This window comes from Myotis davidii, unplaced genomic scaffold (genome assembly GCF_000327345.1).
Source record: "Myotis davidii unplaced genomic scaffold, ASM32734v1 scaffold189, whole genome shotgun sequence".
Lineage (NCBI taxonomy): Eukaryota > Metazoa > Chordata > Mammalia > Chiroptera > Vespertilionidae > Myotis > Myotis davidii.
The window spans coordinates 694,533-709,899 of NW_006383017.1; the positions used below are offsets into that span (position 1 = coordinate 694,533).

The 15,367-nt window shown below is 56.8% G+C and overlaps 1 protein-coding gene across 2 annotated transcripts in view; it reads right to left on the reverse strand.

The window, feature by feature from the left end:
- The window catches only part of FAM3D (family with sequence similarity 3 member D), a 27,388-nt gene that overhangs the window by 9,001 nt on the left and 3,020 nt on the right, over positions 1-15,367 (reverse strand). Inside the window, exons 2-6 of one of the 2 annotated variants that reach the window (XM_006779132.2) lie at positions 11,450-11,497; positions 9,340-9,447; positions 4,691-4,711; positions 2,213-2,330; positions 531-589 (exon numbers count right to left, since the gene is read on the reverse strand). In XM_006779132.2, coding sequence (XP_006779195.1) covers positions 531-589; positions 2,213-2,330; positions 4,691-4,711; positions 9,340-9,447; positions 11,450-11,462 — 319 coding nt within the window. In that variant the 5' untranslated portion in view covers positions 11,463-11,497. Of the gene's footprint in view, positions 1-530; positions 590-2,212; positions 2,331-4,690; positions 4,715-9,339; positions 9,448-11,449; positions 11,498-15,367 lie in introns of both variants that reach the window. The other variant, XM_006779131.2, reaches the window with a different exon arrangement.

Sequence of the window (15,367 nt, forward strand, 5' to 3'; positions counted from 1 at the left end):
GCCGCAGCTGACCATCACCTCCCCGATGGCCCTGCCCCAGCTCTGTGCTTGCTTCCGGCTCCACAGACGCTCCCACACTGCAGCTGTGTGTGAACTTCATGCACACCCACAGGGGTTGTGAAGCCAGGGAGGACCGCCCCCCTCCCGTCACCCCCCCTGCCCCGCCCCCAGCGCTCTGGGCAGGGCCTGGCCCACCACCACAGCTGCTGTTGACGTGGCTGAATAAATGAATGAAGGTGTGCATCCAGCCATGATCTCCTGTTGCCATCGTTGTCTCTTATGGCCTCATGGTGTTGGTTTAAACCCCAGGGAGAAGCATGTCTCCTGGGATAGGCACACACGGCAGGGCCCGGCCAGGGCTGCGGCAGGACCGGGCCTTTCATACCTTCTGTCCCCACAGGCCCGCCAGGCCTCCCTGCCTGACACCACGGACGACCCAGGGCGTGTGGCAGGAAATGAAGGAATGCACCCAGTGCGCTCCCCACCCCCCCCAACAGTGAGGGCTGTCTGAGGGGCGGTCAGCAGCTCACCGTTCACCAGGGCGATGTTCAGGCCCCTGCCCACGTTGTCTTTCACAGGACTCATGATCCTGAAGGAGAAAAGGAAGACAAAATGCGAGTGGGTCCCGGTGTGGAATGAACTGCTCCAGGACTCGGGACTCGGACACGCCTACGTGCTGCGAGGCAGAGCAACAGGAGGTGCCCGGCAGGATTCAGGCCATGTTTCCTCCGGGACCGGGCGGTGGGCTGGGTTCTCGAGGAGCCACTCGGGGCTTGTCCGGACCAGAGCAGCCTGCTCAGGGAAAAGGCCCAGGGTCCCCACTCCTGTCTGTGGTGTCCTTGGGAGCACCGGCCTCCATCTCAGGCCGCTGGTTCTCAGGGCCACCCTCCCTCCCAGGCCTAAACAGCAGAGCACCCTGTGCCTCTGGCCACAGGGCTGGCCAGGCACAGCCGGCGCCCTGGGGACCCTTACGGGGCAATTCAGATGGAAAGCTCTCTCCCCCGTGGGGTGCTGGCTAGGGCCCGTGTGCGGACCAGCTCTGGCCCCCTGCTGTCCACACGCGAGGCCTGTCTTCGGTGAGGAAGGCAGAGCTGAGGACCGTGCGGGAGGGAACCCTGATGACATGGTTTGAACCCCTGGATGCAGCTGGCCCTGAAGCCACTGCCTCTGGCCTTTTAGGTCCGTGAACTACCCACTGAGGGCCTTGCTTTGCCTGAGCACGTGGGGCAGGTTCAGAGCCTGGCGCAAGCCCTGCCTCGGGCTCCTTCCGTAGGGTGAGTTTGCCATCCCAGGGCCTGAACCACCGGGCTCTTTCTCTTGCACCTGGAAGTCCTGGCACCTCCTGGGTCCAGATGTCAACACCTGGATCCCGATCTTGAATCCTCCTCAGAGGCATCTCCCTTCGTGGGAAGCCCAGCAACCGGCTGTCAGACAGACCTGAGTTCCAGTCCTGCCTCCACCACCAGTTAGCGTGACCCTGCCTGGCCCTCGATTTCCCCATCATTACTAAGGGGACAACTGCAGCCTCCTGCTGGGAGTGTTGGGGGCGGGGCTGGATGAGATGGTGCTGGGAGTGTTGGGGGGCTGGATGAGATGGTGCTGGGAGTGTTGGGGGCTGGATGAGATGGTGCTGGGAGTGTTGGGGGCTGGATGAGATTGGTGCTGTGAGCAATGAGCAAGGTGCAGGCAGACCCGGAAGCTGTTAGGATTACTGGTATTTAGGACTCACCCACCCGGAGTAAAAGGAAGTGTGTGGAAGGTGTGGACTGGCCTCAGGGCCTCCCCCCCTCGATTTCCCCATCATTACTAAGGGGACAACTGCAGCCTCCTGCTGGGAGTGTTGGGGGCGGGGCTGGATGAGATGGTGCTGGGAGTGTTGGGGGGCTGGATGAGATGGTGCTGGGAGTGTTGGGGGCTGGATGAGATGGTGCTGGGAGTGTTGGGGGCTGGGTGAGATGGTGCTGGGAGTGTTGGGGGGCTGGATGAGATGGTGCTGTGAGCAATGAGCAAGGTGCAGGCAGACCCGGAAGCTGTTAGGATTACTGGTATTTAGGACTCACCCACCCGGAGTAAAAGGAAGTGTGTGGAAGGTGTGGACTGGCCTCAGGGCCTACACCCACAGCCTCTGAATTAGTGAATGAATGAAAGAATGGATGGATGGATGGATGAATGCAATAAAGGAAACAAACACAGGAGTCCCTCTGGTACTTACATGTGGTCTTCGAAGCATATGGAGGGGCCCACGACGTTGGCGGCCCCGCTGAAGATTTTAAAGGCAAAGAAGTTGTCTGGGCAGGGCTTGCTGAGGTCACACTTGACCTTCACGACCCCTGGGGAGGGAACAGACCAGCCTTGGTGGCAGCAGCTGTGTGTAGGACCCCCCAGAATTCATTTCTGGGCTTCCCCTCACAGCCCCAGCCCCACCCCATGCCTCACTCAGTGCAGGCCCCTGGTCAGTGTGTGTGGAGCAATGAGTGTGGATAATGCCAGCGGCACCGTGACGAAGAGATTCTCTCCAGAACCTTCCTCTGGGGCCGCAGCAGCCTGTTGAGCTCCCTCTCCTCCAGAGAAGCCCCTGTTGACCGCCTGGGGCCCTAGCATGGTGGGTAGGAGCATCTCTCGCCAGTGGGTTCCCTTGGGCAAGTCTTCAACCTCCTTGCACCTCAACTTCCTGCTCTGTGAAATGGGATATGGGGGCTTCCCTGCTGGGCTCTCACGGGGAATAAATGAGCATAGGTTACTACTGACTATTCTTCCCATCACCCACTCATTTACTGAGCACCTACTGTGGGCTGGGCTCTGGGGTTCCACAGGGACAGGTGGCAGTGCCGGCCCCCAACTCAGTGCTTAGCGCGCTCCTTGGAACCCACGGAGGACACACTGTGTGGAGCTGTGATGATCGGGGCTGCTGTTCAGACCTGCCTCCTCTCCACAAGGCCCTCCCAGGGCCGGCCCAGGAGGCCCACGAAGCGGGGACTGTAGGTTGGACCTCAAACAGCCGCAGAGCCACGCAGCCCCCCGGGGGCCCTGCCAGCCGGGACATCGCTGCCTTCTCAGCCTGGTAGGCGCCGGCTGATGCTGAGGGGTGTTTTAGCTCCACCTGACGCGGGGCAGGAGCCATCAGGGAGGACACGGATGAGGGGAAGTCCACCCGCACAGGGAAGGCAGTGCCTGGGCAGCCTCCTCCGCTCCGGCCCAGGGCGCCTGCAGCAAACCCACAGCCCCCGCAGGGCAGCGGGCACACGCGGAGGTTGCTGTGTGCGAGGCCGGGGCAAGTGCTCTCTCTTTATTATCTCGTGGAATCATTTCAATGGCTCCTGTGCCCGGCACCGGTGGGCCCGCAGTACATATTCGTTGGGTGACCACACAGAGCATTTGGGCGGCCGGGCCCAGGCCCGAGGTGGGGGGATGAGCAGAGGGAGCCGCTGTGGGAAGCAGGAAAGAGCGCCCTCTGCGGGGACAGCCCGCAGGTGCAAGTGGCCGGCCTGTGGCTCCTCTGAGGAGGCGAGGCCCCTTCTGGGACTGAATGCACCCACGTCCGGGCACATGCTGGGCCTGGGCGCCCTGGGCTGCGGGCAGCCCTGGGGATCTGAGCAGAGTGCCTGCCCCGGGCTCTCTGTCCCCTCACCCACCTGAGGGAGTGACCAGAGCTCAGTGGGGACGTGATCACCAGAGAGTGAGCACCGGGTTGGAGACACCCCTGAGGCTGCTCGGGAGAGAGTGGGTGCCCAGGCCTGTAGCTCAGAAGAGAGAGGGTGGAGGCGTGGATGGAACCCCACCAAGGGGCCCGGCTCCTGCCCGGGCCTGCGGACGAGGCTGGGAGGGTCCTCTTCTCTCGTGAGCCCGGGAGCCCCACCCCTGACACCTGCCCGGTCACGGTCACGGTCAGGGAGGGGCTGGTTTACTCTTGACCAGAGGGGCTCCCTATGCGGGAGGCGCTGTCCAGGCCTCAGGACACCCCCCACCCCCCATTGCCGCCCCCGAGCCTTATCAACTGCAGCTGAGTCTGATAAACCGATGCCAACAGGCCGGCTTTCCCAGGATTGATTTTCTGACCGTCCGGCCTGCACGGCCAGGCTGAGGGAGGAAGGGGATGGGGCCCCGGGGTCTCAGCCGCTGGGAGGCAGGGGATTTGCTCTCTGGTTTGGGCTTGGACACCGCCCCACCCGCTGCCCAGCCCCCGCGGGAGCTAGTGCTGCTGCTCAGGGTGTGAGGCTGAGCACTGGAGGGTGCGGCCAGAGCCTGGGCTGCTCCCGGAACCTGCTGTGCAACTTGCCAGAGATCTCCCCCACTCCCTTCGCCAGCCATAAAAGGAGGCACCGGTGTAGCTCAGGGTGGTCAAACAGGTTTCCTCTTCATGTCAGTGGGTCTACCTTAGAGGCTGCCTGTGGGTGGGGGGAGTCAAGGGAGAAGTGCGAGGCCAGGTGCTAGGACAGGGGAGGCAGGGACAGCCATGTCCAGACTGCAGGGTCTGGGGCTGGGGAAGGGGACAGCTCAGCCATCCTATCAGCCTGAATGGCTGGGAAGGGGCCATCCTTGCCACAGGGCTCAGGGGGTCGGAGGCCACATGGGGCTGTGCGAGGTGGGAGCCGGGCAGGTTCTGGAAAGGAGATTTTTCTGGGACCTGAAGGGCTGGGGCTAGAGGCCCTGAGCATCTCACTAAGGCGAGGGGGTGCTGGGAGATACTTACGGGTCTTCTTGGAGGGCGGATCTGCTGGAGAGAAGAAGAATCTGCTTAGTGAGAAAGTGCTTAGGGCCCCCCTGCAGGATGGAGGTTGGGCTGGGGCCTGGGGAGTGGGAAGAGGGAGTGAGAGTGGTGCTGGCTGGCTGAGCACAGTCCCCTCCCATGGCGGGTGTTGAAATGAGCTAAAAGTCCCATCTCTTCTGGGAGTCCTTCCTCACTTGCCACTGATACCCCTTCACACACACACACACACACACAGACATACACACAGACACACACACAAACACACACACAAAGCAAGCATACACACACAACACACACACAAACGCACATACACACACAAACACACAGACACATACACACATACACAAGCATACACATACATACAACACACACACACACACACAAAACACACATACACACACAAACAGACACACACACATACACACATACACAAGCATACACGTACATACAACACACACAGACACACAGGCAAACACACACAGACACACATACATACACACAAACACACACAGACACACACAAAGACACACACACAAGCATACACATACACCCAGACATACACACAAGCACACACATACACATGTGCACACACATAAGCACACACATGCAAGCACACACAGGCACACAAATACATAAACACACAAAGTGTACACATGCATGTACACACAAGCATGTATACAAAAATGCACATAGATACATGCAGATGCACTAACACACAGGCACACATGTACACTCATGGACACATGGACACACAGACCCACGCACGCACAAGCACACAGAGACATGCACACACATATAAGCATACACATACATGCACGCACAGGCACACACAAGCATACACATACACATGTGCACACATATAAGCATACACATACAATCACACACAGACACACAAACACATAAACACACAAAGCATGCACATAAATGCATGCATAAGCATGTATACTTACATGCACATAGACACATGCAGATGCACTAACACACAGGCACACATGTACACTCATGGACACATGAACACACACACACACACACACGACTCTCATGGTTGACAAGAAGCCGGGGTCTGTGGTGAGACCCGCTGGAGCTGGAGCCCTGCTCCTGGCTGTGCCGGGTGTGGGTTCCCCTTGACTTCATGTGGAGGCCACCACACCCACCTTGCAGGCTGTGGAGACCATCCAGTGAGGTCAGGCTGTGAGGGTCCCGCCCGGCGCCTGGGGCCCTGGCCTCAGTGACGGGCCGGAGCGTGTGGCTGGCATTGGTCAGCCAGGTCAGCGTGTCTCTTTCCTGACTCCCTGAGTGTCTGCTCTGGGCGTGGGGCCGTGGTCACTTTCTAACGTCTCATTCACACTGAATCCTGGTTGTTTCAGGGGTTCCATGGGAGGTCTCCCACGATACTGGCAGTGAGTCCTAGAGGACAGGGCCCCCCACAGAAATCCTAGGGGTGGGAACTCTTTTTGGGGGTCCCCCACTGAAACACTTTCCATTTGGTCATCAGGGGGCTGTTCACCATGGCGTGTCCCTTCCCCCTGCCTCCAAGGCTCCAGGAGTAGGCTGGGAGCCAGGCGGGAGCAGTCCTGACATTACATTCTGGGGACAGCCCTTCCCTGGGGGGTATATGGCCCGAGGGAGAGAGAAGTTCTCCACTCAGCGGGAAGATGAGCATCTGGAGAGATGGGAGCCATCACTCCTGCCTGAGAGAGAAGGCTGCCCAGGGAGGAGGTTCAGTAGCAACCAGCAGAGCCCAGGGACACGGGACTCTGGAGGCTTTGTGAGGGCCCCTAGATCCAGCCACACCGAAGCCCGTCATCCATGGACTCCCCAGTCACATGACACAAGACATCCGCTATGATTAAACCAGTTAGAGTTGGCTTTGTCAAGCCCATCGGAAAGAGCCCGCCCAGTTTGCCAGGTAGACCAGGAGTTTTTAGTCTCCCGATTTTGGCGCCATGGACGTGTGGTGGTTTGGGAAAGCCTACGAATACATTTATTCCCACTTCTCTTGAGACACTTAGTACCTCCTACTGTAACAGACTGCAAGCTACCAAATCATGAAACAAAATAGATTGGATTAGAAAGGAAACCAAATGCATAGCAATATGTCATAAAATATTAGAAAATAAGTGTGTGCTCTAGTAATACATGTGCTTCTATATTGATGCATTATCTACAAGTGCAGCCAAGTTAAGGATCTCTGCAGTAAATGAACGTTACCTCTTCCTGTGCCCAACGCTAATGCGTTTTTGTTGTTGTTGTTAATCCTCATCCGAGGATATTTTTCCATTGATTTTTAGACAGAGTGGAAGGGAGGGGGAGAGAGAGAGAAAGAGAGAGAGAGAGAAATGATGTGAAACAGACACATCAATGGTTGCCTCCCACATACGCCCCAACCAGGGCCAGGGATTGAGCCTGCAACTGAGGTACAGACCCATGACTGGAATCGAACCCGAGACCCTCAGTCTGCAGGCCAACACTCTATCCACGGAGCCAAACTGGCTAGGGCAACGCTAATGGGTTTTGATGGTCACTTTCCCCACTGGTCTATTTCCTGCCACTGTGAGCATTTCTCAGGACTCAGGATCATGCACTCTTGTTTTTGTATATTCTGTGATTAAGTCTATTTGTCTCCCCAGCTCAAACTGTGAGTGGGGGTTGGGGGGGCGTGGTCCTCACTTTCAGGGTCTGGGACCTAAGAGAATAGTCACTGGGTAATTTTGGTTGGAGGTATTGATTTGTCAAACCCCAGGTGGTTGAGTTCTGGGGTCTCCTTTCAAACACTGTCTCCTCTCCCACCTCAAGCTGGAGCCCTCTCCTCCAGGGGACACCCCTGGTCTTGACTCCTGTCTGAGTCTCCATCATCGACCTGGGTCCATCTCCTCCAAGGCCATCAGTGCAGCCCAGCCAATCTCTAGTCTATAAAAGCAGCGCCCTGGGCTGGGGACATGGTGGCCAGCATGCATCTATATAAACCATCCTGACCTGGGTATAAACCATGGCTGACAAGTGGACAAGGTGAGGGACATCTGAGACCCCATGGTGGGGAGCTTGTGTTAAAGACAGGGTGCCTGGCTTCTGGCTGCTGTGGCCATGGGCTGACCTGGGCGTTATTATGTTTGACTATGCCATTGCAGGGGACTCTTGGTCTTCGAGGAGGACACAATCAGAGGTATCAATCACTTCCCTTTCTCTCCTCCTTTGATAGGATTTGGATCTGCGAGGTTTGGGTTCCCATTCCTATTCTGACATCTACAGGGGAATTTGGAAGCTTCTGTTTTCGCAGACTGTGCATAAAACCACAACAGGAGGTCAAGCATGAGTGCACTCCACAATCACAACATGGATCACCCTAGGGGGCATTTGTACAGATTAAATGAGACTATGACTGTAAAGCTGCTAGCAACCATCACCACCCATCACCCACCACCATTCATCCATCCTTCCACCCATCTATTCACCCATCACCCATCACCATTCATCCATCCCTCCACCCATCCACTCACCCACCCATCCATCATTCATTCATCCACGCATCACCCATGTATCCATCCATTTTTCTTTCACTTATCGAATGTTTACTGAGCATCTGCTCTGTACCAGGTGTTAGAGAGATGGATGTGCATAAGCTAAAATCCCTGCCTCCAGGAAGCTTATACTCCAGAGGGTGAAGACAGACAACAGCCAAGTGAAAAACAAATGACATTGGTGACAAATGCAGCTGTAGCTGGGTGGTCAGGAAAGGCATCTGAAGGGTAACGTTTGAGCAAGGACCTGAAGGCTGCGAAGGAGCTGGCTGCAGGGCTCTCTGTGCGAAGAGGGTCCCAGGCAGAGGGAACAGCCAGTGCAGGTGGCAGCTACTCAGTGCACAGATGGTTTTCTTCCCCGTCCCCTCCCTGCGTTCCTGCTCTCTGCCTTCCTTCTTGGGTCTCATTTCCAAGCTCGCCCTGGATGTAGTAGGCACATGCTCTGGCCAGGGCCTGGGTGTGCCCGTGCCACATCTCTCCAGCACATAGGAGAGATGCATGTGTCTGTGTGCATAGGCGGGTGTTGCCTATGAAGGGTGCCTGTGTATCTGTGTGTGCTTATGTGTGTGCACATGTGTATGTGTGTGTGTATGTCTGTGTGTATGTGTATGCTTGTGTGTATGCCTGTGTATGCTTGTGTGTGTGTGTGTGTATGCTTGTGCGTGCGCGCGTGTGTTTGTGTGTGTATGCTTGTGTGTCTGTGTGTATCTGTATGCGTGTGTGTATGTGTATGTGTGTATGTGTGTATGCTTGTGTGTATCTGTATGCGTGTGTACGTGTATGCGTGTGTGTGTGTATGTGTGTGTGTGTGTGTGTGTGTGTATCTGTGTGTGTGTGTGTGTGTGTGTGTATCTGTGTGTGTGTGTGTGTGTGTGTGTGAAGGGGTATCAGTGGCAAGTGAGGAAGGAATCCCAGAGGAGGTGGGACTTTTAGCTCATTTCAACAACGGGGAGTGGCCCTGGCCAGAGCATGTGCCACCCTACAATGGCTGGGGTGCCAAAGGCAAGCCCACACTCAGTCATGTCTCAGGGTCCCCAGGGACGGAGGGAGGGATAGATCCTCGGCCCTCAGCCCTGGTCCACAGGCCTTGCCCCAGCAGTGAGCTGCACTCACCCAGCCAGCGGGGCAGACGGATGGTTTTCATGCTGAGGCTGATGTAGCTGCGGATAAAGATCAGTGAGGTGATCAGGACAAAGATGAAGGCCAGGAGACGAAACAGGCCTGCAGAGCAAGGAGACCGGACATGAGACCACAGCACTGGATGGCGTTGCAAAGCTGCGTGGCGAGACTCCATGCGAGTCCTTGTCAGATCCTCACAGGGAGACCCATCATGAGACCCCACGTTGTAGGTCACACCACACCCACACCCACACCCACACCCACACTGTGGGCCGGCCCCCGGGCCCCCGAGCTGAGAGCCGTGCGAACGACGTGATGATAATGGTGAGACGGTGCTGCGTGATGACGGGCCACATTCCCCAAGTGGGACCACGGGAGAGAAAGTTAGAAGCACACCTTCCTGGAGCCCTCCAGAGAGAGCAGCTCCAGGGGCGAGGCCTGGGATCCTGCCGCAGGCGGACAGCCTAGAGGTGAGGTCACGGCCGTCAGGAGGCCCTGGCCAGTGCTGGCCGCCACCCACCGCGGTGCAGCCATGGATGGAGCTCGGCCCCTGAGTTGGAGCCCCTCAGTCACAGAGTGAGTATGGTGACATCCTTGCCACAGAGCCCCTGCTTGCTGGGAGAGATGTGATTGTTGTCACCATTAGGCAGCCCCCAGGGTGGCTCGGGGAGTGCTGTTTGTCCCCCACATTTTCCATCAACTCCCCTGAGAGCCACCACCAATAACCACACACAGCTCTCGACAGGAACACAGACAGAGGGGCCCCCCTGCCTCACAGACAGATGCTGCCCGACCCTGTCCCATCACTGGGGACCAACCCACACATGGGATGGACCCCCCTGACTCCTGGTCCTGCTCTTTGCTCTTCCACGAGAGCAAGAAGTGGGCCCCAATCCACCTCCCGCTCAGGGACTCTGGTGGCTGCTGCTGCTTCCGGATCCACTCCAACCACCAGGCCAGAGCCCGGGCTCCTTGCCTGACAACTCCCCCCCTCCCACCCCGCCCCCCGGCATCACGCTTCTCCCCAGTCCTGAATTCAGCTCTGTGGCCTTGCACTGGTTCCAAGCTCCTTGGGGTGAGCGGAAAGGCCCCCTGGATGCTGTGGGGTGGAGCGCAGATGTGTGGGGACCCTCATCTTCAAGGACACAGTGTGGCTATTTGTGGGATTTTCTCTCGGGGTTCACATTACACAGCACTCGTTTTGTGCCAGGCACTGTGCCAACAGCTTTTACATGCGTTATCTCAGTTCATCCTCACAGCAACCCTGTGCTGGGCCCTGCTGATTATTCCTATTTACAGATGAGGAAACTGAGGCTCAGGGAGGTGGTCACGTGGTTAGTAAGAGTTGGGGGTGGGATTTGAACTCAGGCTAGTAAATTGACTTTGAAGCTCAGTCCCCTCACAGCTGTTGTGGGATGTCAGGGAACTGTGTTCACTTCCTAGTCCAGTGATGGCGAACCTTTTGAGCTCGGCGTGTCAGCATTTTGAAAAACCCTAACTTAACTCTGGTGCCGTGTCACATATAGAAATTTTTTGATATTTGCAACCATAGTAAAACAAAGACTTATATTTTTGATATTTATTTTACATATTTAAATGCCATTTAACCAAGAAAAATCAACCAAAAAAATGAGTTTGCGTGTCACCTCTGACACGCGTGTCATAGGTTCACCATCACCGTCCTAGTCAGTGCCTCAGTTTCTCTATCTGTCCAAATGAGGGCATGGACTAGAAGGCAAAGTTCTCTTCATCCCCGGCCCGATGGTATGAGGATTCTGGAAGAGCTTTCTTTGGAGCAAGTATTGTGTCCCTAATTTCCAATCAGGGTCAGGGGTTTCCAAGAGGAGGACTCCCCATGATCCCGGCCGCATTGGGGTCCCGGCGCCCAAGGTTTCCTAGCCCTTCCGCCTGGAGGCAAAGTCGCCTCCTCCACTCCCCAGGCTCACCCTCCTGTTTTCCTCCTGGCCTTCTGGCCTGACCACTTGACAAAGATACAGCCAAATGCCCCCCGAGTCCAGAACAGCAGACACCGCTGACACAAAAAGGATTTCAAACCAACCTCGGCCCCAACCTTGAGCCCTAGAGTCCTCATTCCTGGTCCTACCTGAAGGTCTCATCCTGTCCCGGCTCGGAGCGGCTCAGGCTCAGCGGCCTGTGGAGAGAAGAAAATCGAATGGGAACCCGGAGCTTGGCTCCTCCACGCGGTGAGAAGGGGTCTGAGAGTGAAGAAGACTGAAGGTTAGGGCCCGGGACCTCTCAGCGAGGCCACCGTCCTTTCAGTTTGCTTCCTCACCATCTGCCACGTGGGCAGAGCCACGGTTTTCATTCTTCCCGCTCTGCCTCCACCTCTCCTTCACTGGGATTTGATACTCAACATGGCTTTTTTCGCGTGAAGAGATTAGAAAGTGGAGTGAGGTGCAGTCTGCCAGCCACCATCTCTTGGAGAATTGATTTATTTCCCCATCCACCCACCCATCCATGCATCCATTTGTTCACCTGTCCATCCCTCCAGTCAGCGGAGAGACATGAGCTAGCGAGCCCCATGGAAACCATCAGGGATCTTTGCTGATGTAGCAAATGAAGAGCAATCAGGACCCGCGTATTGCAGGCGCGTTTGCGCTGTCCGTGCATCACCTGCTTTAATCCTCACAGCCTGCATTTTCGGGCGAGTAGCTAGGACTCACCATGGCCAAGCTCAGGGTTGCTCAGCTCCGCTTGCAAGGGTCAGAGTCGGAATCTGAATGCAGGTGTCTGGCCACCCCATCCCCACAGGGCCCCTCCGCCAGTGATTTTTGTCTGAGAGGAGAGTTGAAATAGAAGTTCCCTCCCGTTTTGAGTCTTGGGCAAGGGGAGGGCCATCCTTGGGCCCACCTCGCCCCATGCCGGCCCCCAGAGCCTGAGCAGTTACCAGCGATTCGGCAGCTTTGACCCCCAGCAGGACTTGGGAGATGGTGGGCTGGCGACCACTGTCCCAGGTCTGGGCCTCCCCACAGCCAGCTCAGGGCCTCTGAGGGCTCTGACAACAGCGACTGGCTCCCACCGCTCTGCCCGTCTCCCAACCCCCCAGAATCTTCTTCTCCCTAAGAATCTATCTCAACAGACATGGTGCCTGAAGCCCAACCGCCAAAGGTCCAGATATGAGCCAGGGACCTGGCACTGAGGCAGGTGGGCTGGGTCTGTTGTTGATATTTAAACAACGGCAACGACAAAGGCAAATCCAAATCTCCTCTTGAGATTATACAAACTCCACCGTCCTGGCTCGACCCTCCAGGCCTTCTCGATGAGAAAGCGGAGTGGTCACCTGGCCTCACCCGCAGAGATTTTGTACAAGTTAACTTTCTGAAATTCAAGTGACCCCCCCCCCCCCCAACCCCAAACCCTGATATAAAACTGTATTATCTCTTGAATGTTCTGAGGGGCGACCTATATAGTCCAGGAGCTCCGGCATCTGGATATGAGGCTCAAAAGACATTCTGTGGGGTCCCCTGTGTGTGGAGGAGTTAGGATAACTGGGGCAGACAGGAGGGAAGGACAGGGGCAGGGTCAGACAGAAGGGAGAGGGATAGGCAGATGAATGGACAGAGATGGATATTCCACAGGGAGCATGCACAGAGACAGACTAGAGAGAAGAGGTGAGAGGGAGATGGAGAGACAGAGACAGAAAGAGAGAAAGAACAAGACAGAAGAGAGACCGGGACAAGGAGGAGAACCGAGATAAAGATAAACTATCACCCATGTACAGAACGAAAGAGAGAGAGAGAGAGAGAGAGAGAGAGAGAGAGAGAGAGAGAGATGGTAGGCACATATCTGGGCAGGGAGCTAGACTCTCACCGTCATGCCGGGGCCAAGCAGGGACTCTAGCTTTAGCCAGGGTCAGGGGAGGGACAGGGACAGCCTGCTGTCCCTCCTAGATGAGCCCCCACTACCCTCTCAGCACTGCAGGGCTCTCTGCTCTCCTGAGTCCGCCCCAATGGCTCGCCCTGCCAGCCGTGGCTGCTCTGGAGTTGAAGCCCAGGCCCTGCCTGCTGGACAGGATCGCAGGCTGGGTGGACAAGAATTCCCCCTGCAGCCACCCAAACCCCAAACAGTTCCTTTCTTCCTTGTAAATGGGGAGTCGAGAACGCCCTACTTCTCCCTGACTGGAGAGCCCATTGTCGGCCTCACTGTCCTTGAGCCTCTCTTTAACCTGCCCCTCCCCCTGGGCCCCTTCTGATTTCTGGCTGCACGTCTGGCCAAGTGCATAAACCCTTTTTTGTCCCATGGCAGGCCGGCCTTGTCTCTGCACAAGTCGAGCACGGAGGAAGTGCTTGAGCATTTGGGGACTGACTGAATTAGATTCTTGCATAGTCTTACAGCGGTTCTCAACCTGTGGGTCGCGACCCCTTTGGCGGTCAACCGACCCTTTCACAGGGGTCACCTAAGACCATCCTGCATATCAGATATTTACATTACGATTCATAACAGTAGCAACATTACAGTTATGAAGTAGCAACGAAAATAATTTATGGTTGGGTCACAACATGAGGAACTGTATTTAAAGGGCCAGGAGATTGAGAACCACTGTCTTAGAAGGTTAGGCTGATTAAGCTACCAGCTAGAGAAGGAAGCTGAAGTTCAGGGAGGGCAAGTGACTGGTCCAAGGCCACACAGCCAATTTCGGATTTCATTCCCGAAGCATTCTCTGAGCACGGGTGGGACGGCAGGCTGTGCCGTAGGCGCGGGGGATGCGGCTGTGAGCGAGACGCTCTCTGGAGCAGCCTGGGCCTCTGCGTTGCTGGGCCCTCTGTCTGAACACTGTTCTTCGGCCTCTTTGCCCGGGACACTCCTACTCGCCCTGCGGGTCTCAGTGTAGAAGTCACTTCCTCTGGGAAGTCTTCCTTAGGGAGACTTCAAATCTAGGTTAAACGCTTACCTGTGCTCCTGGATGGGGGGACATTCATCACGGTGCCCTGACCCTGTCCGAAGGGGCTGGGCCAACCAAAGCATCGAGTGTTCTTGTGATTGGATCAGGAAGGAGCATGTGACCCAAGCAAGGCCCATCAGAGTTGTTCCTTGGATGGGTTTATGGGAATGGGGGAGGGAGGCTGTTTTCTCCTGATAGTGCTAAACTAGGCATCAGTGAGTGGGGCTGCTGGAGTCCCTTCTCGGCCTTTACACACACCACCTCCTGCTGCAGACCAGTCCCGCCAGCAGATGCAAATGCAAGGGCTGGGCAGCGGGCCGCTCCGTGTGGTTTCGGGCCTGAGAGAATCAGGCGGTAAAGGGCCTGCGACCTTGGGGAAGAGGGTGGGCTTTGTGAAATGCGGGTGCTGCTAGGCACCTGGTGGGACGGGGGTGGGGCGGGGAGGCCACCTGCCGGGATGGGGTGTGCTGGCCGGCTGGCCTCCGCCCGGCTCCTCCCTGCTGGCAGCCACGCCCCCCCCCCACGCCACCTGCTGCTTCCTGCTGGTGCACCTCCATGGCAGGCTCCCAGCGGATGTTTGTTGTTTCTGTGCAACCAAAATGCCACCACGGTGGCTCTCTGGCTGGCCGCTGGTGACAGTTCTCAATGGGCCTGTGGGAGCTAGAACCTCCCTCTGTTGCTGGAGGCCTCTGTACAAAGGGGCCTTCCAGCTCCACCGTGGCCTCCCAGAGTCCAGTGGGACGGGAAAGGCCCACGGTGGGTGTGCAGCAGCTGTTAGAGGGAGGAGCGTGGCTTTCTGCTTGAAAAGGAAGAGAATGAAGAAAAACAGACAGATAAGCTGGGAGCTGCTCCCTCCACCTAAGTGGTTGCTTCCTCCCGCCAGGCCCCACATTTTCTCCGAAGCTGAGCTCCATCCAGAGGACCTGCCCAGCCCCTAGAATTGCACACGCCCCCTCGGGGTAGGCCAGCTCGGGCATTTTCCTCCTTGTCCCTGGAGATGCTGGGGATTAAATGTCACCAAAAGCAGGGCACTCTGTGCTTCCCCCGCTTCCTGCTGTTCCCAGGTGCGAGGGCAGGGAGTCAGGGTGAGGGCATCCGGCAGGCAGGGGAGTGGGGAGC